The following is a 26,460-nucleotide window of genomic DNA, read 5'->3' as shown; positions in this document are numbered from 1 at the left end:
ATTTGGTTGAAATTGGATAAGCGGTTTTAGAGAAGAAGTTCAAAATGTAAAAAGTTTACAGACGGACAGACAGACGGACAGACGGACGACGGACAAAATGTGATCAGAATAGCTCACTTGAGCTTCAGCTCAGGTGAGCTAATAATAAACTAAAAGCCTTGGTTTTATAGACTATTAAAAGTATTGTCCAATCAACACAAGCGTCGAAACCGATAAGGAGAGGGGATGGGGAGCTTTTTTGCAAAGTTAGAAATACCCATAACCCCTTTTTTTTTTTATACTTTTCTTTCAGCTTGTCAAGATTTCTGAAAGGTCTACCCCTAACTTTAAATTTGCTCTTGACGCCACTGATCAATTCATATAGATATCCATGTTTATTAAATATCTTTAGAATGTATTTTATTTTGCATCACATCAAGCTTCAATCACTCGTCTGGTAATTTAACAATTCTTGACATCGACTTGAATACTATCATAAAAATTATATGTTGTAGCAAAATGCAATGTTGTAATTTTTTTCTTATCACATTTTTCTTATCCTTTAAAAATTAACATTAACAGGTTAAAGGGTACTGTGTGCTTGTCTAACCATTTCATATTATGTTGATTCTTATTTCTGTGACAATATTCTTGAATAAGTGTCAAAAGATTGCATCTAATCTAATTTAATATTACTAGTAAGTTCTAATATATACATGTTGATCCCTAGGCATTCAAAAAAAAAAAAAAAAAAAAAAAAAAAAAAATATATATATATATATATATATATATATATATATATATATATATATATATATATATATATATATATATATATATATATATATATATATATATATATATATATATATATATATATATATATTTCCAGAGATAAGAAATTATACTACCTCTTGAACACATGTGGAATAATTATTTTTTTATTTCATAATAGATATAGAGCTAATTCTACCAAGAACAAAACAAGTTTCATAACAGGTCTATTTTAAATTACATGTAATGTATGTAAAATATAGCAACACACAGTAATCATTTGCATAAATGTATATACATATTAACTAATACAGAGTCCCTCAATGTTTACATTCTTTATATGAAACATAAAACAAACACACTTGTGTTACTTTTGACATACGTAAACAGTTTTTGATATAAAACATTTTACAAATCTAATCAGTTAATAATTATCTACATTGTTATTTGATGTTCACTCAGTAGACATGTAACATTATGATCACAGTTTGTTTACATGTAATACTGGATTTTCTTCACTTTACCTGTTACGGGTTCACCCACAAAGAGGTTGTCTCTGGTGTCCACACATAAACCATATGGATATTCTAAATGACAGTTGTCAATGTAGCGGAGGAACTGTCCGTCCTGATCCAGGATGTGGATATGGTGGTTGTTATGGTCTGCTGTCAGGATCCGACCCTGGCTGTCTGTAGTGATGCCGACTGGAAGAAATGGTGCCTTGGTAGTAGAGGGAGGGTCGGTGTAGGTAAATCGGAGTTTCCCGGCCTGACTGACCACCACTACTGCACCGGCTATGTAGTCAGTTACACAGATATCTAGGTTCTTGTTCTCACTGATGTATTTAGTGCAAAAATCAGATGAATAGAGAGGCTGTCCTTTGTCATTGTATTGAATCGTTTGTTTCTCTGTAGAGCCAGAATAACGCACAACTTTTGCTTGTTTCCCATCATCAGTGTTTATGACAACCAGGAGGTCACCAGAGGAGGTACTGCAGACATTGAGAGGTCTCCACCCCTGTAGTCTGATCACTGTCTGTATCTGTGTATTCTTCACTATGTTCACAGTTCTATCAACGGGATCAGTATAAACTAGTTCACCACTCTGTGTCACTGCTATGCCCCATGGCATGTTCCCTGACTTCGTTTGGATTGATTTCACTAGTTTACCGTGGAGGTTGTAGAGTCTAATCATGTTGTCCGTACCAATCGTCCATACCTCATCATCACTCAGACAGGACACACTGCATAATCTATTAGATTCTCCATACTCGGTGTTTATTTCTGTGATGACCCGTGGTACATCAATGAGCGGTCTGTTCGGGGGATAGGACTCAGCACCGGGAGAATCCATTGTGTAGCCATTTTCTTCTGTTTTGATAGATAATGCTGACAGAGAACCAATCAGCTGATAAATTTCTTCTTTGTTAATCTTCTGAGGGGTGAATCTTGGTAAGGAAACTGTGAGTTTAGGAGGCAATCTTTTGAATTCAGCATTCCTTGATTTGTACGCAGAGACAAGGCTGACATCATTGGAATTCAGTAATTTCTTCAGATCAGCAATGCACTTTGTAATTTCAGAAATACTGTGTTTGATTTCATTTTCCTGCTTATTCAGGACAACCAGGTGTTTTGATTCCATTTCATCCACGTCAGATTTCAATTTTTGGATGGCAATGTCAATTTCTCTGTGCAAGTCTTCTCCATGTTTGTCAAAAGCTGTTGTTAATTTCTTGGAATTTTTATTCAGATCATTTTTCTGAACTGGAATGTTAGATGCGATTTCTTGGTATTTAGGATAAATCAATTTCTCTAATTCTTGTAAATCTCTCTGTAATACTTCTTTCTTGGTTTCAAGACTTTTTAAAATTTCAACTGCTTTGTGTCCTAAATGTTCACCAGAGGAGACACACTGCACGCAAATAGGAATGTCACATTGTTCGCAATAAAGTTCACACAATTTTTTGGAATGTTTTGAACATTCAGGTGCAAATCCCCGCTTTTTGAATGTTACCACTTTGTGTTCTTTGGATTCATCAGAGAGATGTTCCCCCACACAGGCTTTACACAGATGTATGTGACAAATGTCACAGTACATAGGGGGGCCCGGGGACTCACAGAGATGACACCGTAACACATCCTGGGCCCAAGTACGGGGGTACATGGTCAGACACCTGGATAGATTTGTTCAGAGAATGCTGAAAATAAATAAAAATTCCTCAAATCACAAATCAACTAAATTAAGTATTCAATATGTACATTAATCTAATTATTTTTGAGCGGCTACTCCCCCCCCCCCCCCAAAAAAAAATCGGATGAACTTTAGCAAGTTGTAAATTAACAGTTTACGTTCTGTTTTGTGACCTTTGATTAATTTATATACACTTCCCTCATTTTGACTTCATTTAACGATTACAAATAAAACAGGACATTTGGCTGATAAAATCTGCAAGCGCTTGTTATGAAAAGCTCATAAAATAATGGTTATTTGTTTATAAACAAATCACAAACCTTCTCTTTCCAACATGACGACTCAGGTACATGTATTTTACTTCCTGGTCTGGCTGTTATGGCGTTGGTATGCGCTCCGTCTAGACACGTGATAAAACGCAGTGGTGGATACGAGGGAGCGTCTATTTATACCAATTCTATGAAAGTTTCCGTGCATTTCTTACAAATAAAATAATCACTCTCTCTATTGAAAGAAAAAAAAATCATTCAATTTGTCGGGTTTCTTCTTTTTTTTTTTGCATGTAGACTTTATATCCTTTTACCTGTATTACAGGTATCTACGGTAGGAGTACACAGACGCTATAATCTCATTCAATCAGTTGGATCATATTCAGTCAGTGTCTCGACTTCCACAACAGCTGAAAAACATTTTAAATAAATTAAAACTTTTATAATCTTTACATCGTTTGTTCGTTACTTTCTTTTCAACTTATTTAAATGGAAAAAGTGGTGGAGGGGGGGGGGGTGCAACGCAATGATAATTTTTTTAATTGCTTAATAAAAAGGTTTGTTACGAGAACAAGTTGTTTAGGAAGGCCCCCGCTCTTGCCTCTCTAATGCTACATGTACGTGTCAAAAACATTATGCAGTATGTAAAATTCATATTTTCAGTGTGTTTATTTATTCCTTTTTTCCAAAAAAAAAAAATGACGAAATAATTAATCAAATGGGAAGTTGGGATAATACAACAGTCTGAATAGTCTAGAAACTTCTATTGATTTGGTAGAATTATTCAGTAAAAGCTTACAAATATTAATTCTGAATAATGCATCTCAGAAATAAAATGTTGGTTAAAGGACTGGAGAACTTGCGTACTGAAACGCAGGCACATTAGCGCTATACCCTCCCCCTTCCCCAACTGACATTTTTGGTATATTACATGTAACATGCGCGGATCTACAAAGGCGGAGGATTTGGAGATTCGGACCACCCCCCCCCCCCCCAACCTTCCTTTGTAAATCCAAATACATAGTAAAATTACCCAAAATATGTATTCAAACAATTAATGAAGTACTTAGTGATCCAGCTCATGCGTGGATTCAAAAATCCAGAATTTTTTTTCCAGGGGGAGGATCCGACAGCTTTATTTTTAGTTTGCCCCGGGGGGGGGGGGGGGTCTGAGGCATATTTTTGATAATTTTACAATGAAAAGTTAAAGAAATTTAAATATTGCTGAAGACGGGCGAGGGGGGGAGGGGGTTTTGGCTTATTTGGAAACTTGCTTGTTCATCACCTGGAATAGTGAGATAATTAAATGAAAGAGATGGGCAAAATTAAAAATAGAGAAAAAAACTGTGTTTGGATAGATAAACTATTTTTTGAAACAAGAATCATTGAAATCAACATAACAAACACGTAGCTTTGATTTTGAAAGAGAACCTTATACATGTATTTAAATATGCTCCGAGAAAGTTTTTTTTATGGGGGGGGGGATACATTATATTTCAAGAAATCTGTTCGCGACCCCCCCCCCTAAACTGCTACGGGCTTGTATTAAAATCTTACGTCGATGTAATCATGGTAGTAACTATGCGGATAAAATCTATCGAACAGACATTTTTAATTTATGAATTATCTTTCTTGGTTTAATTCGCAGTAAATACAATGTGTCAACAGCATTTGAACTGATTTCAACAAAGCTCGACACATTTCCGCAAGTAAAATGTTTTTAATTTTGTGTTATTGTAAATAAACATGCACCATAACTCCTATAATTAAATTAAAAAAGAGATCACTTGGTAGGTAATAGGAATAGGTGATTTTTTTTTCAAATGGTCCTTTTCAAACCCATTTTGGCAGCATCAACCTTATTTGCAGATCATTGAACTGGACTCTGATTATATCGTGTGTAACTACTTCGTAGCTTGAAACATGGGCGCGGATCTAAAGGATGAAAGTTCGGGGTGGGTGGGGGGTAAACATTCTGCCTACTACCGGGAATTTCAATTTTTTTTCAAAATTTATCTGTGAAAAATATTTATACTCGGTATTGACCCGGCACCCCCTCCTCAAGGGAACAATGATACTCTTAGTAGTTTTAACTTTCTGATCAGGATAGAACCTATACATTGTAGTATATACAGGTATATGTGTACTTGGAGTACATTATGTATTGTGTATATCAACATTATATCAGAGACTATTTATTAATGAAATCACACACGGTATTCTGCTGGATTAAGCCTAAACATGTACTTGTAATTACTAACTTCCTGTTCACTTTCCCATATTTTAGATACATGAATGAAATCCTGAAGGAAGCTCTTTAAAAACCCCAGACCAACTGTGAACGGAATACCACATAATTTATTACTGCTAGAGTAAACATTTCTTATACCTAATTTTGTACATTTTTGCACACAAACCTTTTACATGACTGTATGTAAGTTTATATAGAATAAAAACCAACATTACAAACTCAGCTTTATTTTAAGCGATTTTTTCTATTTGCGAAAAAAGTAAAAATCTCATGTTCACTAAATTAAAAGAGCGGCACCCACCTACCCCCCCCCCCCCTTCCCACTAATTCCTTCCCCCCCCCCCCCCAAAAAAAAAGAATAATAGTAATAATCAATTTTATTAAATTCACGTAGTAAACTTAAGATAGGCCTCGGACTCCCCCCCCCCAACCTCATCCCCCGTGCAATCACACATATCCATTGGACCCCCCCCCCCCTCCCCCCAGTGAAAAAAAATTCTGGATCTGGTTCCGTGCATGCATCCTATTGTTAAATACACATGTAACATATAGCTACATGTATTTTTGTTTACTGTTATAATATGGGATGATTGAAATTCAACGTCAATATATTAGCGCATTAGTGTCCTTGATTCTAATGTTGTGCATGGCCGCGACTCGACCCCTTAACCACATTCATAAACAAAAGAATGCTATTCCGTCCTCCTAATGCACGTGCTGCGCCTAATTCAGTCGTACAAGAGAGTTTTAGATTTTTACATCATACTGTGCGATGTTTCTAACATCATGTTAATTACATAAATATCTATTATTAATCTAATAACTTATATAAATTGACAGAAAGATATATATTGTCTTCGATCAGTTGCTGTCAATATCGTCATAATTTTTTTATATATATATATATATATATATATATATATATATATATATATATATATATATATATATATATATATATATATATATATATATATATATATATATATATATATAATTTACAACTGATTAAAATTTCGCATATATATATCTTTCAAAATAACAATGCGCATGTTTTAAATTAATCGTTAGCATGCGTAAAGATTTATTACAATGCCCTACTAATTACTTTCTCCGTAACACACCTATTAACTAGCCAAAAAGATTAAATACACCAGATCTCTTAATTGTAAATTAAACCGAACCAAGATGCGGTATTAGGTTGGACACTCTATCAATTGATGAAAGGGGGATAACTCAATTCAATTCAATTCAATTCAGTTCAGTTTATTCACTCAAACCAAGAAATGGTACATGAGGTCAGTCATTATATATACAGTTCACAAGTCAGAGATGCATTTTATAAATGCAAAGATAATTAGTAAATAAATATTGAATAAGTATAAATATACAATATAAACAATGAAAAAAGGATGAAGTAGAATTATGGAAGACAGACTATTATATCAGATTGTATATTTTGATAATAAAATAACATAATTTTGTTCAGATTTTTTTTACATTAGTACGAGTACAAGACATAAATTTCACAAATGCTATGTCAAAATTATAAAGTCAAATATCAAGTTATACATGTAAGCAAGATACAGAGTTCCTAATTCTTTGTTTTGTAAACAAAGCTAAAATATTGTCATTTTTACATGTGTGTTATATTGGTGTAAATTTCAATCAAATGCATCTTTCTTATGTTGATAAAAGTATTTATAAAGATATTGAATTAGTTTAAATTGTTTTTACATGTCATTTTGTCTAAGAAATGGCAATTCTCAACATTACATTTTTCGTAAACAACTATGAGACTCGAGCTTTGTTTAAATAACAATCAATTCTTACATCTGTATCTCGCTTGTAATTTAACTTAACATTCTATATTTTGGTCAATCATTTAAAATGCACCAGTAAACCGTTTTATACATAAAAAATAAAAATAAAATTGTTGATCTAAAATCACGTCCAAGTCTCTTTAAGTACATGTACCATGCAGATAAATGTAAATTATATTTTAAAAAATATTTAAGACACAATTCGATTTTTAAAATCTATTTTGCATCATTCCAACATAAAGCAGACATTTCAACAATTCCTCTCTCCTCTCTCTTAAGATAGTTCATCTGTTTTCTGTAGTAAAACCGAGGGTTTTCCACCAGTCCCTCAAAATGTACAGGTCCCCTTCCATCCGATGTTTTCAACATTTCCTTAGTTGTTTTATGTACAATAAGAAAAGTAAACCGGACCTGTAAAAGAAGTAAAATGACACCGTTTAGTGTATGAGTTATTGATATTATTGTAAAGCTTGCGATTAGGAGGCGGGTATTGTTCAATTTCAATTATTGTGTCATAAAGATAGTAGATAAAGCATTTGAACCAGGGAATGACAATGCGAATGTACATGTAAGGGAGGGCCATGACAATATAATTTCTAGTTCATCGGACATCTGATGAAAAACAAGAGGCCCATGGGCCACATCGCTCACCTGAGGAACAACAGGTATGATAAAATCAGCTTAATGGAGTCATAATACAACTATCTGGACAATGTACAATAATACATGTTGATCCTGTATAAATAAAATCCATTTTTCTCCTGGATATTCTTATGTTTATAATCATTAGTCCCTTTTCTAACAGGATGATTTTATAGTCATATCATATGTTGAGTATTGCAGTTCTCAAAAAGATCCTGAACAATTGTTTATACATGGGATATAAACGTACATAAACTCTGAACCTTCTTGTGAGGCCTAAGAATTGTCCTGGGGCCAAAGTCTTAACAATTATAAAGAATCATCTGGCTGATTAGTTTCCGAGAAGAAGATTTTTAAAGATTTACCATATATATTCCTTTGTTAAACTTTGACCCCCCATTGTGGCCCCACCCTACCCCTGGGGATCATGATTTTCACAACTATGAATCTACACTACCTGAGGATGCTTCCACACAAGTTTCAGCTTTCCTGTTCTTATGGTTCATGAGATGAAGATTTTCAAAGATTTACTCTATATATTCCTAGTATAGTAAACTTCGACACCCCATTGTGGCCCCACCCTACCCCCGGGGATCATGATTTTCACAACTTTGAATCTACACTACCTGAGGATGCTTCCACACAAGTTTCAGCTTTACTGGCCAATTAGTTTCTGAGAAGAAGATTTTTAAAGATTTACTCTATATATTCCTATGTAAAACTTCGATCCCCCATTGTGGCCCCACCCTACCCCTGGGGATCATGATTTTCACAAATTAGAATCTACACTAACTGAGGATGCTTCCACACAAGTTTCAGCTTTCCTTGCTGATTAGTTTCTGAGAAGAAGATTTTTAAAGATTTACTTTATTTATTCCTATGTCAAACTTCGACACCCCATTGTGGCCCCACCCTACCCCCGGTGGTCATGATTTTCACAAATTAGAATCTACACTACCTGAGGATGCTTCCACACAAGTTTCAGCTTTACTGGCTGATTAGTTTCTGAGAAGAAGATTTTTAAAGATTTACTCTATATATTCCTATGTAAGACTTCGACCCCCCATTGTGGCCCCATCCTACCCCTGGGGGTCATGATTTTTACAACTATGAATCTACACTACCTGAGGATGCTTCCACACAAGTTTCAGCTTTCCTGGTTTTATGGTTCATGAGAAGAAGATTTTTAAAGATTTACACTATATTTTCCTATGTTAAATTTCGACCCCTCATTGTGGCCCCACCCTACCCTCGGGGGTCATGATTTTCACAAATTAGAATCTACACTACCTAAGGATGCTTCCACACAAGTTTCAGCTTTCCTGTACTTATGGTTCATGAGAAGAAGATTTTCAAAGATTTACTCTGTATATTCCTATGTAAAACTTCGACCCCCCATTGTGGCACCACCCTACCCCCGGGGGTCATGATTTTCACAAATTAGAATATACACTACCTGATGATGCTTCCACACAAGTTTCAGCTTTCCTGGCTGATTAGTTTCTGAGAAGAAGATTTTTGAAATTTTCATAAATTCCTAATTATCTCCCTTTGCAAAAGGGCGTGATCCTTAATTTTCACAAATTGAAATCCCTTTAGGCTAAGGATGCTTTGCGCCAAGTTTAGTTGAAATTGGCCCAGTGGTTCTTGAGAAGATGTTGAAAATGTGAAAAGTTTACAGACAGACGGACAGACGGACGGACGGACAGACGGACAGACAGACGGACGACAGACAAAATGTGATCAGAATAGCTCACTTGAGCTTTCAGCTCAGGTGAGCTAAAAAGTACAAGCAGGTGAGCAATTCAATAATAAAACTATTATTTTTTAGGCAAAATTTTTAGGTGGTACATAAATAAATTTGCCAAAAAATGACTAAGTTCAAAAGCTGGTATTTTTTCGATAAATTATCGGAAATCAAAATCCTAGCAATATGCACACCTCTGATATATGTACAATGTATCTGCAAAAGAACAACTTCCTATCTTGAGAACTGTAGGAGGAGTTATCCGTACAATGAGGGTACCCTAAATGCAATATTTTGCCAAAAAATGACTAAATTCAAAAGCTGGTATTTTTTTCATAAATTATCAGAAATCAAAATCCTAGCAATATGCACACCTCTGATATATGTACAATAGATCTGCAAAAGAACAACTTCCTATCTTGAAAACTGTAGGAGGAGTTATCCGTACAATGAGGGTACCCTTTTGGCAGCCGCCCGCCCGCCATTTTCACCATTTTAATAACCGGATTTTTCCGTTGGAAAACCCGGTTAAAAATGAATAGCGTATGCAAACCAGCAAGGGTAATATTGAAAAATGTCTCTCCAATGCTTGCCTAAGCTTTCTCCCACCAACAATTGTTTTCTCTGGGAGACAATTCAATTTTATTTCGTCATTTTAAAAAAGTACAATGAAAATGATATAGCATTGTCTAACGTGTGTTTTATCAACAGCCACCCCAAGAACAGCCCTTGCTGACACTGATTTTTCCATATGAACAAAGAGTTCCCATATATGTGGAGCAAATATTGAGTCGGGTATATTTGATATACTGGAGGTAGATGTATTCAGTGACCTGATCTTTTTCTTAGGATGGTCTAGCATATTTTCTCCGGGTTCAATTTTCTTTACCTGCAAAAAAAATAGAATTGACAAATATATTTACTGGCAAGTTTGAAGTAACAAAATACAGAATTGCTCATTCTAGTAAAATAAATTCCATGCATAAAACAAGTGCATAATATGGCACTATTCAATGTTATATACAATATATATAGATTATTACATGGCAATTTTTACATCGCATCCTATATTAGCCCGGGGTCGCTGATATATGACGACCAAGGAATTTTGCGCCAGATGTTTGTATGCCGGGTTGACGTCTACGTACTATTTGACTTCATACTCGGAGATCGAAGTTACACGACGCATACTGAACTCTACGTCATAATAGCTAATGGTTAACGAAAAGGGGTGTGATATAAAATCCGAAGACTGCCGAAGAGGGGTGTGTTACAATATTCATATCACATCCCTATCACACCCCCAGGGTTTATACCACACTGGTAGGCACATTTTCGGTTTATATCGCACAGGGCCGAAAAAGGGTATATTTTCTATAAGTATACGATATATACTCATGATGGGGAGATACATGTCTATAATTACAATACCTCACATATAACTAGAACAGGCCTTTTTCTACTGGGATCCGATGTCAAACATAACACATCAGGCTCAGAATGAACAACTTTACCATTGGTCAGGGATTTCTTGCTCTTCATAAATGGCGGCTACCTACGAAGAAGAGAAAAAGAGAGTTTTTAATTTTATCTTCTTTATATCATGTTTATCAATATCTATAATTACTGTTTGCTAAATACTGAAAAGTCTTAAACAATTTATCCTTTTTTTTTCAGATGTAGCTTTTTAGAATTTGCAATATTTACAATTTCAAAAGATTTATCATGTTTACACTGGCATGCAGACAAAATTTTGGTTTGAGATACTCGACTAAATATTAGGTGTTTTTTATTGATTACCAGTAACTTTCTCACCCGGGTGATTTGATATCATAAGGAACTTTTGAAAAGTAATTGTTACTGTAACATCGTAATGTAATTAAAACAAAAAATTATAACAAAAGATTTAAAAAGATACTGAGCAAAAAATACAAAATACCTACTAGTATAATAAAGATGCATCGAGTAATTTAACCTTCGACCTTGTGACCGACAGGAATGAAATTCGATATGGGAATTAACAAATTGCAAAATATAGATACCAGGAGATATAATTACAATTTACCATTCTTTTATAAATAAGTAAATTAATCTGAAAATTAATTTTTTAAAACCCTATTCATGTTAATAACAGGAAAAAATACTGTTATCATACAGCGAGCTACGTAGAAGTGTTTAATAGGCGTTAACTCCAGAAAAAGTTTAAGCATAATGATTTGACTGACCTTTGTCCAATCAGATCGAAGTAGGGCTGAGTTAAGACATAATAACCGCTCGTGACTTATTTTGAGAGAGAGAGAGAGAGAGAGAGAGAGAGAGAGAGAGAGAGAGAGAGAAAGAGAGAGAGAGAGAGAGAGATAGTGAAATAAATTATAGATGACATAGATGAGCGAACTATCTATCAATAGTCATAAAGGGACAGATCCTTCAAATTAAGTTTATGTTAATACATGTATATGTTTTGAAATAGTGTCTATGTAACTATATAGATAATGTAAAACATCGAAAATTGTGTGAATACTTAAGAAACTGTTTTTCATTATAAGCCTATAGTCTTACTGGTAGTATTCTAGTCAAAGTTAACCGAATCTTCTTGGAATTAAACAGGTTGTAACATTACTTTGTATAAAATTGTCTTCATGGTTACTCACTGACAGAATGAAACATTCTTTAGACAAATGTGTCCGCCATTGTCTTATTTTTCCACTAAGCATCCGCCTGCGTTGCCTTTCCGTTTCCATGACTGATCATTCGTTCGCATTTCAAAATATTTAATACCCGTATTCTCGGACTCAATGCCAGGTAGTTAAGTTGGTTAGTTACGCCATTCTTCTACAATGGCATCAGAAGCTCATTGAAAGGGGGGGGGGTGACTAATTATTAGAAATCTCGACAAGCAACAAACAAGTGAAAAGCTGTCAATGTGACAGCAAACCAGGTTTTTTTTTATGTGAACTGTATCCATAATCCATGTCAACCCTGAATTGATAAACACTACATACCGTATCCAGTGAAATAGAGTACCCTATATGCAATACTTTGCCAAAAAAACAGAAGACTAAATTCAAAAGCTGGTATTTTTTCATAAATTATCAGAAACTAAATTCCTAGCAATATGCATGCCTCTGATATATTTACAATTGATCTGCAAGAGAACAACTTCCTATCTTGAAAACTGTGGGAGGAGTTATCCGTACAATGAATACCCTATGAGCAATATTTTGCCAAAATATGATTAATTTATGATTTAGTTCAAAAGCTGGTATTTTTTTAAAAAAAATATTCAGAAATCAAATTCCAAGCAATATGCACACTTCTGATATACTTACAATGGATCTGCAAAAGAACAACTTCCTTTCTTAAAAACTGTAGGAGGAGTAATCTGTACAATGAGGGTACCCTTTTGGCAGCCGCCCACCCGCCCGCCATTTTAATAACTGGATTTTGTTTTGGGGGGGGGGGCTATTTCCCAAAATCATGAGATTCCTAGTCCGGGGGGGGGGGGGGGGGGGGTATAGCTCCAAAATGTTTACCTACGAAATTAAAATATTCCCAAAATCATGAAATTCCTAATCCCTATTTCCTACTTTCCACCGAAATGGGGAGGGGGGGGGCGCTTTCTGATACTTCAATATTTCATTTGTAACTTTAAGAAAAAATATTGTTGATGGTGAGAAAAAGTAGAGGGGCTGGCCCTCCATGGTGCTATGTGTCTGATGGTTAGGTCTAACTTTGCTAAAAAAAAAAATTGGCTCCCCCCCCCCCTGTTCCGACGGCTTTGTTATACATGTATGAAGACACTGTTGTCAACAGCCAAAGGATTTTTCACAATCGATCTATAAAATGCTTTAAAGTTAGACCAATAAACTTAAGGATAAACATGTAATATAAAGATCTTAATTTATTTGTTTCCCAGTTTATAACTAATGATGATTTCTTCATCGGCAACACCTATAACTTACTCAAATAAATTTTCTCTCTTCTCTCTCTTCTCTCTCTCTCTCTCATTCAAGTCACGAGCGGCAATGTCTTAACTCTTCCGAGCTTCAATCTTATTGGACACAGGTCAGTTAAAACATTAATGATTACGTAGAAACTTTTCTTGAGTTAACGCCTAATATTTACATTCTACTGTGTTTTTCCATTAAATTTTGTGATCTTCAAATGCCTCTAAATGCAACAAGTAGTCAAAGGTCAAATCGACGAGTTTTATTATGACGTCACAAACGTTGAACGCTGTAAACTGCAACGTCACAAGCGAAAATCAAAGTTCACGCTTGTGGCTGTTGCTGTGGCTTTCATTAATATTAACTTACCCTTAGGATAAGATAGGAATTTTAAGGTATGAATCACATTTGCAGACAAGGCAAGAAGTTAAAAAAATGTAAATATAAGCATTAAATCATGATTTTTTGAAGTATACACTCTCATAACTGCTGCGGTGTGTGCATACAAATTTTCTTAACGCGCTAACGCGCGTTACTCAATTTGTATGCACACACCGCTGCAGTTATGAGAGTGTATACTTCAAAAAATCATGATTCAATGCTATATTAAACACTTCTACTTAGTTGGCTATATACCTCTCTGTTTATTAAAAGCAAACATAATGGGTCTAAAGCTGAATTTCTTGATCATTAAGAACATTGAAAAAATTACATGTACTATTATTATACCAGCTGTTTCAAAATCCACTCATTTACTTACATAGTCGTTATTCCAAATATATGTACACAAACAGGATCTGATACTGTTAGTCTTCAATATTGTTGTCGTCTTCCATGTTTTCAATTACATGTTACGTCAATGTAAACAGAAAACCTACAAACTTCAAATATAAAGCATGTGATAATTAAGATAGTCCCTAAAAAATTCACAAACCAAATACAGTTAATTTATGTATTAAGATTAAATTTGGCTGTATTTTCTATTTTCAATTAGCAATATTGTTGTTCAATACATGTAGCTTTTGCTACATTGAGTACATGTGTTTCACTTGATAACATATATTCACGCTTACTCAAACATAAAATTTTACAACAAAATAAGCTTCGAATTCTGTCAGCCTACAAATTCCCCATCTGTTCTTAGTTTTTCTTTCTATAAGATTTAAAATTTAGGGATGTAAACAACACAATAATCAAAAAGATACACGATATATATATATATATATATATATATATATATATATATATATATATATATATATATATATATATATATATATATATATATATATATATATATATATATATATTTACTGGTTGTGACCTCCTGGCTGTAAATTTCATACCCGGATCTTTTGAACCTTGACCCTATACATGACCCAGGGCTGAGTCCAATGACCGAGTACAGGAGGTCGGTGGCAGCATCACCCCAGGCCAGCTTGATCCAGGTCTGGTTCCCGTTGGTGGTTCCGTAGCCCAGGCGGTACTATTTACTGGAAGTCAGTGCCCGTGATATTGACCGACAGCTCATACTAAGATGTCGTGGACCTATTCATTCAAATTAACAATTGTACATGTAAAAAATCAAAGGCCTGAAGGGCCACAATGGCGTCGAGTTAAAGTTAATTTGAAGAGTAAAAACCTAAATAATTTTTTAAACAAGTGAAAAGCTGTCAATGTGACAGCTAACCGGGTTTTCTTTTTATATGCGAACTGTATCCATAATCCATGTCAACCCATATCCAGTGAAATAAAGTACCCCATATGCAATATTTTGCTAAAAAAGACTTAGTTCAAAAGCTGGTATTTTTTTCATAAATAATCAGAAATAAAAATCCTAGAAATATGCACACCTCTGATACATGTACAATTAATCTGCAAAAGAACAACTTTTTATCTATAAAACTGTAGGAATAGTTATCCGTACAATGAGGTTACCCTATATGCAATATTTTGCTAAAAATTGACTAACTTCAAAAGCTGGTATTTTTTTCACAAATTATCAGTAATCAAATTCCTAGCAATATGCACACCTCTGATATATGTATAATTGATCTGCAAAAGAACAACTTCTTATCTTTAAAACTGTAAGAGGAGTTATCCGTACAATGAGGGTACGCTATATGCAATATTTTGCCAAAAAATGACTAAATTCAAAAGCTGGTATTTTTTTCATAAATTATCACTAACCAAAATCCTAAATAAGCACACCTCTGATATATGTATAATTGATCTGCAAAAGAAAACTTTCCTATCTTGAGAACTGTAGGAGGAGTTATCCGTACAATGAGGTTACCCTATATGCAATATTTTGCTAAAAATTGACTTACTTCAAAAGCTGGTATTTTTTTCACAAATTATCAGTAATCAAAATCCTAGCCATATGCACATCTCTGATATATGTTTAATTGATCCGCAAAAGAACAACTTCTTATCTTTAAAACTGTAAGAGGAGTTATCTGTACAATGAAGCTACGCTATATGCAATATTTTGCCGAAAATGACTAAGTTCAAAAGCTGGTATTTTTTTCACAAATTATCGAAAATCAAAATCCTAGCAATATGCATACCTCTGATATATGTACATGTATAATTGATCTGCAAAAGAACAACTTCCTATTTTGAAAACTGTAGGAGGACTTATCCGTACAATGAGGGTATCCTATATGCAATATTTTGCCAAAAAATGACCAAGTTCAAAAGCTGGTATTTTTTTCATAAATTATCGAAAATAAAAAAATAAAAAATACATTAGTCAACTTTTAAAAAAAAAATAGAAAATGTTATTTATCACATAACTAATAAAATTAAAATTCATTACAAATATGCTCACCTCTTAAAAAGTTTTGAATTTCAATTGAAAATTTAAGTTTATAGAAATGTCACACACTGGTTTTCACCGTCGTGACTAATTGTTTGGGGAAATTAGTTCAAGGATCAACCTGTGTCTAATTGCAAGAAACTTGCTTCCACAGTACCTGATTGAATCAAAATAAAATCCGTAAATTAAATTTAAAACTGTCTTTATTTGATTGCCGTAAGATGGAAAGTCTTATAAAGAGAATGAATGAAATACACAAACTATAAATGCATGTTATAAAATCAAAGAGATAACAAAAGTTCCGAAACACAATTAAAACAAATAAACAATAGACATAAAAAGAAATCAAAACAATATCGAGCATAGCGCTTACCTAAAACATGATTCGTAAGTCTGAACATTGTTGATTAATAATAAAATATCGAAAAATATGATAAAATGATAACTTAAACTTGTTTTGTAAATTTAGCGGAAAAAGTTTCTATTTTCGTTTTTGTTTACGATAACTTTTTTTATCTCATCGCGCAGAAGAGTTCTATCTAGTAAGGCGCGGTAAAGTTTAAATGGCCGAAAAGTTACATCTTTAAGAGAATAAATTTTAAAGTAGAAATTAATACGCAATAAGCATAATTTAAAGTGTAGATTAAAAAAAGATTACAAAGTTATTTAATTAAGGCAGGCAATTTTTAGCGAATAACAATTTAACATTAAAGTCATGAAAGAAATTTAAAAACTATCTAATTAATTGGATTAAGGTATTAAAAAAACTATTTCAAAAATATCCTTAATTTAAAAATAAGTAGTAAAAACCTTAAATGAAATTCAGCTTAAATAATAAAAAGAATAAAACAATAATTTCAAGCTTACCTGATTGAATCAATAAAATCCGTAAATTAAATTTAAAACTGTCTTTATTTGATTGCCGCAAGATGGAAAGTGACTTTGTTAAAGTCACCTACCATTGCGGTCAATCTACGGACTTTAATTTTGACCAATCAGGTACCTTGTTTTAAAAAGGTTTACGCCCAATTTCGGCAAAATTTCTTTGATGCTTGACACTATTAGCTGAGCCAAAGAAGGTGTTATAACAATTACTCGTATTTCCGCGGAGAAGGCCTGTAACAAAGACAGGATTAACTCGAAGTCGAAACAAAGTAAATAAGTTTTTATATGAGGCCGAAATGAAATAAATAAGTTTATCTATGTGGAATTTCGAAGTGTCAAGCCAAAAGCGCAAAGGAATTTACCTCCAAAGAAACCGAAATAAGAATGTTTTTCTTAGTATCTAACAGCTGGGAATGTCATCCTAAGTTTACAAAAGATGTGCGAATGAATTAGCTAACAAAGGGAACAGAAATTTGTTTTTCAGAAAAATACTTAAAGGAAATTGTGCTAAATAGTAGATATTATCAAACTAAAATAAAATAAAATTTACTCATACATGAGGAAAATCCTAATTGAATATTAGAATTAATCCAAAATATAAAAACAAAAATATCATGAATTATAAATTCATGTTAATCATAACTGTTACATTAAAAGTTTAAAATTTATCAATTTAAACTTGATGTGCGAATGAATTAGCTAACAAAGGGAACAGAAATTTGTTTTTCAGAAAAATACTTAAAGGAAATTGTGCTAAATAGTAGATATTATCAAACTAAAATAAAATAAAATTTACTCATACATGAGGAAAATCCTAATTGAATATTAGAATTAATCCAAAATATAAAAACAAAAATATCATGAATTATAAATTCATGTTAATCATAACTGTTACATTAAAAGTTTAAAACTGTTATAGTTAAGTTTAAATTGATAAATTTTAAACTTTTAATGTAACAGAAATATCTTAGGAGTTATAAAATTTTTATATTTTTTTCTCTATTTATATGGAAATAAATTTTAAAATTATTATTGTGTTTAATTCTATATATTGTATACTGCTGATTACCACTCTGTCTCTTATTATCAATTTCATCTAAAATTCACAAGGGTCCAAATGACACGGGCCGAAAATATCGGGGGTAGATAAAAGAAAGCATCCATTCACGTTGTTTACAAAGTGAAAGTAGTTCACTTAACTTTTGGTTGTAGATGTACTTATCGCTCGATTAGGAAGTTTTGTTTCTACAAGATCAAACATTTGTGCATTGTCAATTTTCGATATGGATACAAAATAATCTATTTTGCAGGCTAGTACATTTCATAACCAAATTGAGTATGTAAGCCCAGCTATCGCATGTGTCTCGGTGCTAGTGTATTCATCCGCTGAAACCGAGACATATTGTTTTCAAGAAAATGTGAACATTTTTAAAGACGGCAACCATTTCGAATCTGCAAACTTGTTTTGTTGACGTACAGTTCTGCTCGAAATTGAAGTATGTCATCTATTTTTCTTCAAACACATACGAAAACTTTGCACTCATTTGAGTTGTTTGGCTCTTAAAAATGTAACTTCCGGACGTACGATCCCTAGATGGCTTTCGAGCTTCGCTCGACGCCATAAAAATAGTTTAGTATAATATTGACTTATGTCCTGAACCCCTCCCCCCCCCCAAAAAAAAATATGATCACTTGACCCCCTATGGAAAAATTATCTGGATCCGTGCATGTTTGGATTCCTGAAACCCCCTCTGACTACAACGATCTTGGGGAGGGGAAGCTGTACAAAATACAGTAAAACATGGTTATTGCGAACACGCTTATAATGAATTGACGCTTACAGCGAAGTGAATTTCATTCCCCAAGTCTCTATTTCATGTTGTAAACTTGACGGATATAACGAATTACGCTTATAACGAAGTTAACTTACCTGTCCCTGGGACTTCGTTATAAGCGTGTTTTACTGTACATGTAACATTGTAACATATTGCTTACAGGTGTTTCTTCTATCATTAACAATGATTACTCATAGACCACCATGTCTATATGAATCAACTATGCACATCCATGGATTGAGGTATTCTATTACGTGGTCTATATACTAGCTAGTACTCTACTACACGTACTCTGTACACTGTGTGTGTATGTGTCATCTGTATGTATTGGTATGTTGGTCACGATTTAATCATTGGACGATGGAATATAGAGGGGCCATGATGATGCATGGCTGGTTAAGAGAATTAACACTCTGTGTTTTGTAGCCTCAACATATTCATTGCTTTAGATACACAGAAACATCAACGGTACATGTTTCTAAGCAAATGAAATTGAATCCAGATACATACTAGTAATAACATACTGTTATACATGTACATATATATATATATGTCACTGAATCAATATTCAATTGATTCAACACACAGATATTATATTAAAAATGAGCCCTTTTACCACCTTTCTGAAACTAGGCTGTCTGAGTTGTATCATTATAAAATGGGTGCACAAATAGGTGTTTAAGAATGAATGGATGAAGTTGCAAAGTGTGTTGCCACCATTTAATGCATTCTTCTAATAGTTCAGTAGGAAGGTAATTCGGTAACTAAGCTTAAACCATTAACCTTCCTCTTACATGCTGATATGTGCACATATACAGCATATTAAAAATAAGCAAGTTTTCTACAGGCATCTCTAGAGTACATTTTTTCAAATCTTTTTTTTTTCAAATATATCAGGTCCCAAGGGAAATGCTAAACTACAGTGAAAACTAGTCAAGAAACTGCATGTACATGTGTATACCATGTATATGTACTTATTATATAAACAAATCTAGGACACTTTGATTATGAGGTTAATGAATATTGAAGTTGTAATCAATCTGCTTTGCATACAAATATTTTTCTCACAAGTCACACTGTTAAGGGGAAAGTACTAGGTTTGTCCTTCATCACACCCAAGTATATATAACCAAATTATCAAGTATTTAGATCGAGAGATCTTGTTTTTCTCCATTTACACTATACATGACACACCTGCCTTATACAACAATGTTATCCGTGGATAAGCCATTCTCCAGCTTTGAAATATGATATGTTCTATACTATGTGGATATCAGATTACCGGTATCTGTTGCGTGTATATGACTATATCTTTAAGATATGGTTTTTCAAAATAAAACTAGGTAATTGAATATCTGATATTTTTTAGAAGTACAAGGTACCCTTTATAATAAAATGTGTCCATAGTGAAGAATACAGACATGTTTGTAGCAAATTGAAGTATACACTGGTACATGAATGTGTACACTTGTAATAATATTAGTAACATCCCATACAAAAAAAAGTTATACTTAGTCATAACTTTTCTGTAACTAAAGTGTAACTTTTATGTACCCAAGATTTAGGCACATAAAAGTTATAACTTTTTTGTACCTAGATTGGACTTAAACTTTTTGCCCTATAACTAAAATGTACCTACATGGAACTTAGAAATTTCTTAGTATAACTAAAATGTACCTACATTGAACTTAGAAACTTTTCAGTATAACTGAAATGTACCTACATTGAACTTAGAAACTTTTCAGTATAACTAAAATGTACCTACATTGAACTTAGAAAAATTTTAGTATAACTGAAATGTACCTACATTGAACTTAGAAACTTTTCAGTATAACTAAAATGTACCTACATTGAACTTAGTCAATTTGTGAATGCGTTTGGACTTTGTCATTTTTACACTAAAAATTTAAGTGTATCTTATCCAAGAGGTTCAAGTCTAAAGTAGACTTTTATCACAATAAATCTAAAAACTAATATAAAATATCGTTAGAACTTTTTTTTTTATAAAAATCACCATAAGTGTGGGGGGGGGGGGGGGTAGATGTAGGTTAATCACACACTGGGTAGTAAAATCACTAAGATTTGTTTGAAAACAATGACATAACCATTATAACGGGAATCCAGTCCATCAATTGCAACACAAACACCTGTCCAAAATTTTTATTGTTTTTATAAGGCAGAAACAGGAAATCACTTTCCGCCTGAACGCACACACATCCCAGGTTTACAGTAAAGGGTGACTAAAGAGGTCATGATTGTGATGACACTGATGTTTGTTTAAGATAAAAAGTTTATGTGTGTGTTTTGACCAGCAGACATTTTTATTTTGCTCCTGCAAGCATTATTTTGTTATCTGTCTGTTGAACATCATTAGACATATTACGATTTCGTTTAAACACTGTTAAATACTAAGGGGTAGCATCAACTTTATATATTATCACTGAAATTTTCCCCAACTTTTCATGGCCTACCCCATGAATAAAGGAATAGAGCAGATTTCTAGAAATTGATTCAGAATTTTCCCACGACATCGAATGCATGCGAAGAAAAGGGGGGGGGTGGGGGGAGGGGTGGTGGCATTGTTTGTTATTATAAGATGGGTTCACCATATTTATTCACATATTTGATTAACAGACATGCTGTTAACAAAGAACAGTACTGCTATTTCCATCTGTATGTTTTCCCAGTACTAGCCTATCTCTCATCGTAATTTATAACAGCACATAGCTATAAGGACTGTGTTTTAAACTTTGGGAAACATGTTTTATTTTAAAAAGATGTTATAATTTTTGGTTTTACATATTCATCAATTGTAAAAATGCATTGGTATTTAAATTCATTTAGTTTTTAAAATTCCCTCAAATTATTCAAAATGGCGGCTCTTGAGACCGGAAATGCCCAGTTTTGATGATCGGTTAATAAACTAACAGGTTGTAAGGAAAGAAAGTATTACTAAAATATGTTTCATTTAAATGCAGAATTCTTTTGATAATATTAAGTTAATAATATTGTTTTTTAACTAAAATAAATTTAAAGATTTATCCCGGTATTAATCGTGGCTGTATCGTGATTGGCCAAAATTTCAAACTTTGACTTTCGTGAATTCTGATTGGACAATTGCCATTCCGCCATCAAATTTTGAAATGGGCAAAGAAGACAGAAGCTGTTGTAGAGATTTTCCTGATTTTTTCAAGAAATATGCAGAATCACAGCGTGTTGTATGTAGTAATGAAACTGCAAGCAGTGGTTTCATAAAGATAGACATGCTTAAGACCTGGATGATATGGCTTTAGTTGTGGATGACCATTTCCATTCAGGGTAAGTCTGATATACAAACAAGTCATTTCAAATATTTCATTTGTGTTTGCTTATCTCAATTTCTATATTATTGCTTTGCACTTAGAAATGAATTCCATTTGGAATATTTCAAAACTTTTAATAAGAAGTGCATGATTTTATCATCTATATCAAAGTCTATGCAGCCATGTATATCTAGTGATGTACATTCTATATAATTATAATCAAATTATGGCCGACTCTTTCAAAAAGAGTATCATTGTATTGCAGAAAAAATCCCAACCAAGTCCAGCTAGCAGACTGTACACCAGATTGAAGATAAATCATTAATACAAGATGAAAAAAAGTAAGTGTGTGTGTTTATCAAGTAAAGATATACAGATTTTAACCATATATTATGTATATCTTTTAGTAAATGAATTATTGTAAATCTGAGAATATAATGGCAACTGCGGTATCAATGGTGACTTTTTAGAGGGGGGGGGGGGGGGCAGGTCAACAGAGAATTGAAAAGTTTTACTGATATTTAATAATAATTTATGCTACGTATATTGAAAATTGTCAAACAGTGTCATGTTTTAAATTTTATTGCCTTCTTTTAGATTAATGGAGGACGAGGATAATACTATGAAAGAGATCAGATGCAAGAGCAACCGTTCCCATAGAAATACATGCAGCCATGTCAACAGAAACCAGTTTTCACCTGCCAGGTGCTGGTCACATATATATTCAACATGTGTATGCTATATAATTATGTTTTAAGTATAAGGTAGTTGTCAAGGATTTTAACAGTTACAATGAAAGTACATGTAGTAAGAAATTGCCACAATGAAACATTCTTTTTTATACATTTTAGGAACAGATTCAAGAAACAGATCCAGTTGTTTGCTGATAAATTACTGCAGGTCATTGGTATCATCTAGAACCAGGACTGTTTTAAAAATCATACTAGTATGTTTGGAACAAAATCATGCTAGTATATGTTAGGAATTTAACCTAAAACATGCTTTATGAAGGTTTTGGTCAAATTTTCGTTTACAAAATAATGTTTTTCAAACTTTCTATTCAAATTTAGCAAAAACATTAGACACACATGTAATCCCAAATGCTTTTATGTTAGATTATTGCTTTATTTCAAAAACTTGCCTATAGGGTCTGTAATGATTTGTGATAATTATGTAAACAATAAGATGCTTTCTTTGGTGATATATGCGGGATATGAATGTAGCGACATTGCAGAAAAAATACATTACCCGCATTAGCGAGTTATGTAAATTTTTTCTGCAATCATTGCTCCCTTCATTACCTGCATGAATCGTCAAAGAAAGCATTATATTGTTTATATTTACATCTTTCTTTTAACAAATTAATAAATTGTTTGTAAAGAGTAAGTTAAATTTACTATATTATTCTTAATGTGCATCAGTACGTTAGCTAAAAGAAACAGCCAAATTGTCTTCAATGGGAATGTGAGTCTGATATCATCCTGATTATTTCAGTGATTTTTCTAAGGTCATTGTAGGTTTCGACCTATCGTTAAACAAGGCGTTAACTATAAGTTTCCATTAGAAATGGAGGAAAGCATACTCATTAGATAAAATATAATTCAGTAAACATATTGATTAACAAAAACATTGACTTGTGTTCTTTTGCTCACATGAACAGATATGATTTTAAATTCCTATTCAAGAGCAAAAACAATTTGATGAAAAGTTCTTTGTCAACATTAGTGACTTTTTTTTCATCAGTATAACACCTGTACATGTACCTGGGTTTTTTTTTTATCTGAAAATTATGATACAGATAGATATTTTTTGCCTACATCTGTAATTTTTCTGTGTAACTTTTCTGTACCTAAATGATAACTTTTTTGTACCTACATCTATAACTTTTCTGTACCTAAACAATAACTTTTCTGTAACTTTATGTATAACTTTTCTGTACCTACATCTATAACTTTTCTGTACCTAAATGATAACTTTTCTGTACCTACATCTATAACTTTTCTGTACCTAAATGATAACTTTTTTGTAACTATATGTATAACTTTTCTGTACCTAAATGATAACTTTTCTGTAACTATATGTATAACTTTTCTGTACCTACATCTATAACTTTTCTGTACCTAAATGATAACTTTTCTGTAACTATACGTATAACTTTTCTGTACCTAAATGATAACTTTTCTGTAACTATACGTATAACTTTTCTGTACCTACATCTATAACTTTTCTGTACCTAAATGATAACTTTTCTGTACCTATATGTATAACCTTTTTGTACCTAAATGATAACTTTTCTGTAACTTTAATTTGTAACTTTTTTGTACCTAAATGATAACTTTATTATAACTTTTTGATAACTTTTTTATACCTATTTATTTTTATGAAAAAAATAAATTGTCAATAGTTACACTCTAGTTATGACTTTTTAGTACTTAAGCAAAAAGTTACAATATAGGTATAACTTTTTGATGCTAATTTGGAACCATAATTGATCAGATGGTTCCAAATTGTGCTAACTTAGTTATGACTTTTTTGTAACTTTTTTAAGGGCTCATAGGTATAACTTTTTAGTGCTTTTTTTTGGTATGGGATATTAAATACACAATGTGTATTTTCCAAATCTCAATAAATCTTTCATAAAATTTCGTACATAAACCAATTTTGATTTCTGATTAATAATTAATCTTTGTAATCATGGCAATTCACTAATCATAATGATATTCACAATCATGGCAAATTTAAACTTCAACATACATTATCTACATATTAATACAACAATAATTAAATATTGATTTCAAATAAAATTGCAAACTAACAGAAGAAAGAAATCAGCATTGCCCTGCATAACATCAGACTTTAATTTGATCCTTTATCAACCAGCCTCATTACAGCTGATTTTAAATTTCAAGTTAGTAAATAATATATGATTATTTAAAAACAAACTATGAAGCAATTTTACCCCGGTACTCAGTTTGTCTTCCTGTGATTTATCCATATCTTCCATGTACTACAAACATGATAAATGTACATGTCAAGAAACTCAAAATATTCATAATGACCTGCTTAACCTTTGACAGTAAATGACATTTTTAACCCTATAATCATGATAAAGAACATCAGCAATACTGTATTTTTGTTGATGACTTAATTGGTCAAAGGGAGAAATTTGTACTCCTGCGACAGCTCAAGTACACTTCTTAAATTAACATGCATTGGAGATAAGGATAGTGATCAAAACCTGTGGTTGCTGTTTCATTAACATGCATTCAATGAAAAGAACGACCTGAGTTTTCAGTGGGTTTTCTTTTCTTTTTCTAGTGTGCAAGTAAAGTTACCTGATTTAACTGGTATTCATAGGTTATAAACAATCAATATGTTGATAAAAATATCACATTGTAGCAAACGTTTTCTTAGTTATAAGTAAGCCTATATACAAAACTGTATGTTTTTAAGCTTGAAGGCGGACATATCATATGTGGCTTGTGTGTTGGTTGTTGTTGTTGTTGGGGGGGGGGGGGGGTCAGATCTATTTCTTTACAAAAGAGTAACTGATCAAGATACTTAAAACAAAGATACATTTTTCAGCACAAATAATGCACAGGTTTTCAACTTTATACAACTGACGTTCAATTTTGACGTCAAAACATCTATCAATTTGTTACCTGTTTTTTGAAAAGATGTTTACAAACAATATGTCTATAATTGACCAACTCAATAAAAACGTTAACTTACCAAAGATATAAAAACAGCTAACGTCACACATATCGCCGAATAAAACATGTGGCTATGTCCTTCTCACTAATAACAAACAAATAAGTTTTTCATGAGTAATATTTTTTGGAGCCTCTCCCAACAACTTTGTGCGAAAAAAAAAAAATTTGTATGACGATCTCGATGTTTTTTTTGTTTTCTGAACCCGACTACTATATAAACGGGTTGTGTGTTGGGGGGGGGGGGGTAGTTATGTTGATTTGAATCGGTAACTTAAAATATTG

The 26,460-nt window shown here is 32.8% G+C and overlaps 2 protein-coding genes and 1 long non-coding RNA gene across 4 annotated transcripts; 1 reads left to right on the top strand and 2 right to left on the bottom strand.

Annotated features, from left to right (window-relative positions):
* Positions 1-931: 931 nt before the first annotated feature.
* LOC128183255 (uncharacterized) lies at positions 932-3,390 on the bottom strand. The gene is made up of 2 exons (XM_052852200.1): positions 3,264-3,390; positions 932-2,950 (listed from the first exon to the last, which is right to left on the bottom strand). The coding sequence occupies exon 2, from the start codon at positions 2,914-2,916 to the stop codon at positions 1,246-1,248; it is 1,671 nt and encodes a 556-aa protein (XP_052708160.1). The 5' UTR covers positions 2,917-2,950; positions 3,264-3,390; the 3' UTR covers positions 932-1,245.
* A 3,655-nt stretch (positions 3,391-7,045) lies between these two features.
* On the bottom strand, positions 7,046-26,331 carry LOC128183268 (uncharacterized). 2 transcript variants are annotated; one of them, XM_052852215.1, is made up of 6 exons: positions 26,198-26,331; positions 14,937-15,170; positions 14,383-14,503; positions 11,107-11,230; positions 10,370-10,564; positions 7,046-7,697 (listed from the first exon to the last, which is right to left on the bottom strand). In XM_052852215.1, exons 4-6 carry the CDS (start codon positions 11,215-11,217, stop codon positions 7,503-7,505), a joined length of 501 nt encoding a protein of 166 aa, XP_052708175.1. In that variant the 5' UTR covers positions 11,218-11,230; positions 14,383-14,503; positions 14,937-15,170; positions 26,198-26,331; the 3' UTR covers positions 7,046-7,502. The 2 variants fall into 2 exon arrangements, with proteins under 2 accessions (XP_052708175.1, XP_052708176.1); XM_052852216.1 differs by having other exon boundaries at positions 14,969-15,170.
* On the top strand, positions 22,213-23,450 carry LOC128183273 (uncharacterized). The gene is made up of 4 exons (XR_008243566.1): positions 22,213-22,481; positions 22,731-22,806; positions 23,063-23,170; positions 23,317-23,450. It is a non-coding gene; the product is annotated as an uncharacterized LOC128183273 (long non-coding RNA).
* Positions 26,332-26,460: the final 129 nt, after the last annotated feature.

This window comes from Crassostrea angulata, chromosome 5, assembly GCF_025612915.1.
Source record: "Crassostrea angulata isolate pt1a10 chromosome 5, ASM2561291v2, whole genome shotgun sequence".
In the NCBI taxonomy this organism is placed as follows: Eukaryota; Metazoa; Mollusca; class Bivalvia; order Ostreida; family Ostreidae; genus Magallana; species Magallana angulata.
This window is presented reverse-complemented; position numbering and strand designations above follow the sequence as displayed.

Bases quoted from the DNA above. Each gene is read 5' to 3' on its own strand.
- LOC128183255 (XM_052852200.1), bottom strand. From the start codon at position 2,916: ATGTACCCCCGTACTTGGGCCCAGGATGTGTTACGGTGTCATCTCTGT.
- LOC128183268 (XM_052852215.1), bottom strand. From the start codon at position 11,217: ATGAAGAGCAAGAAATCCCTGACCAATGGTAAAGTTGTTCATTCTGAG. The intron at 10,565-11,106 runs GTATTGTAATTA...TTTTTTTTGCAG, and splicing joins CTGTTCTAGTTATATGTGAG to GTAAAGAAAATTGAACCCGG. The intron at 7,698-10,369 runs GTTAGACAATGC...CTTCTTTTACAG, and splicing joins TGGCTGTTGATAAAACACAC to GTCCGGTTTACTTTTCTTAT.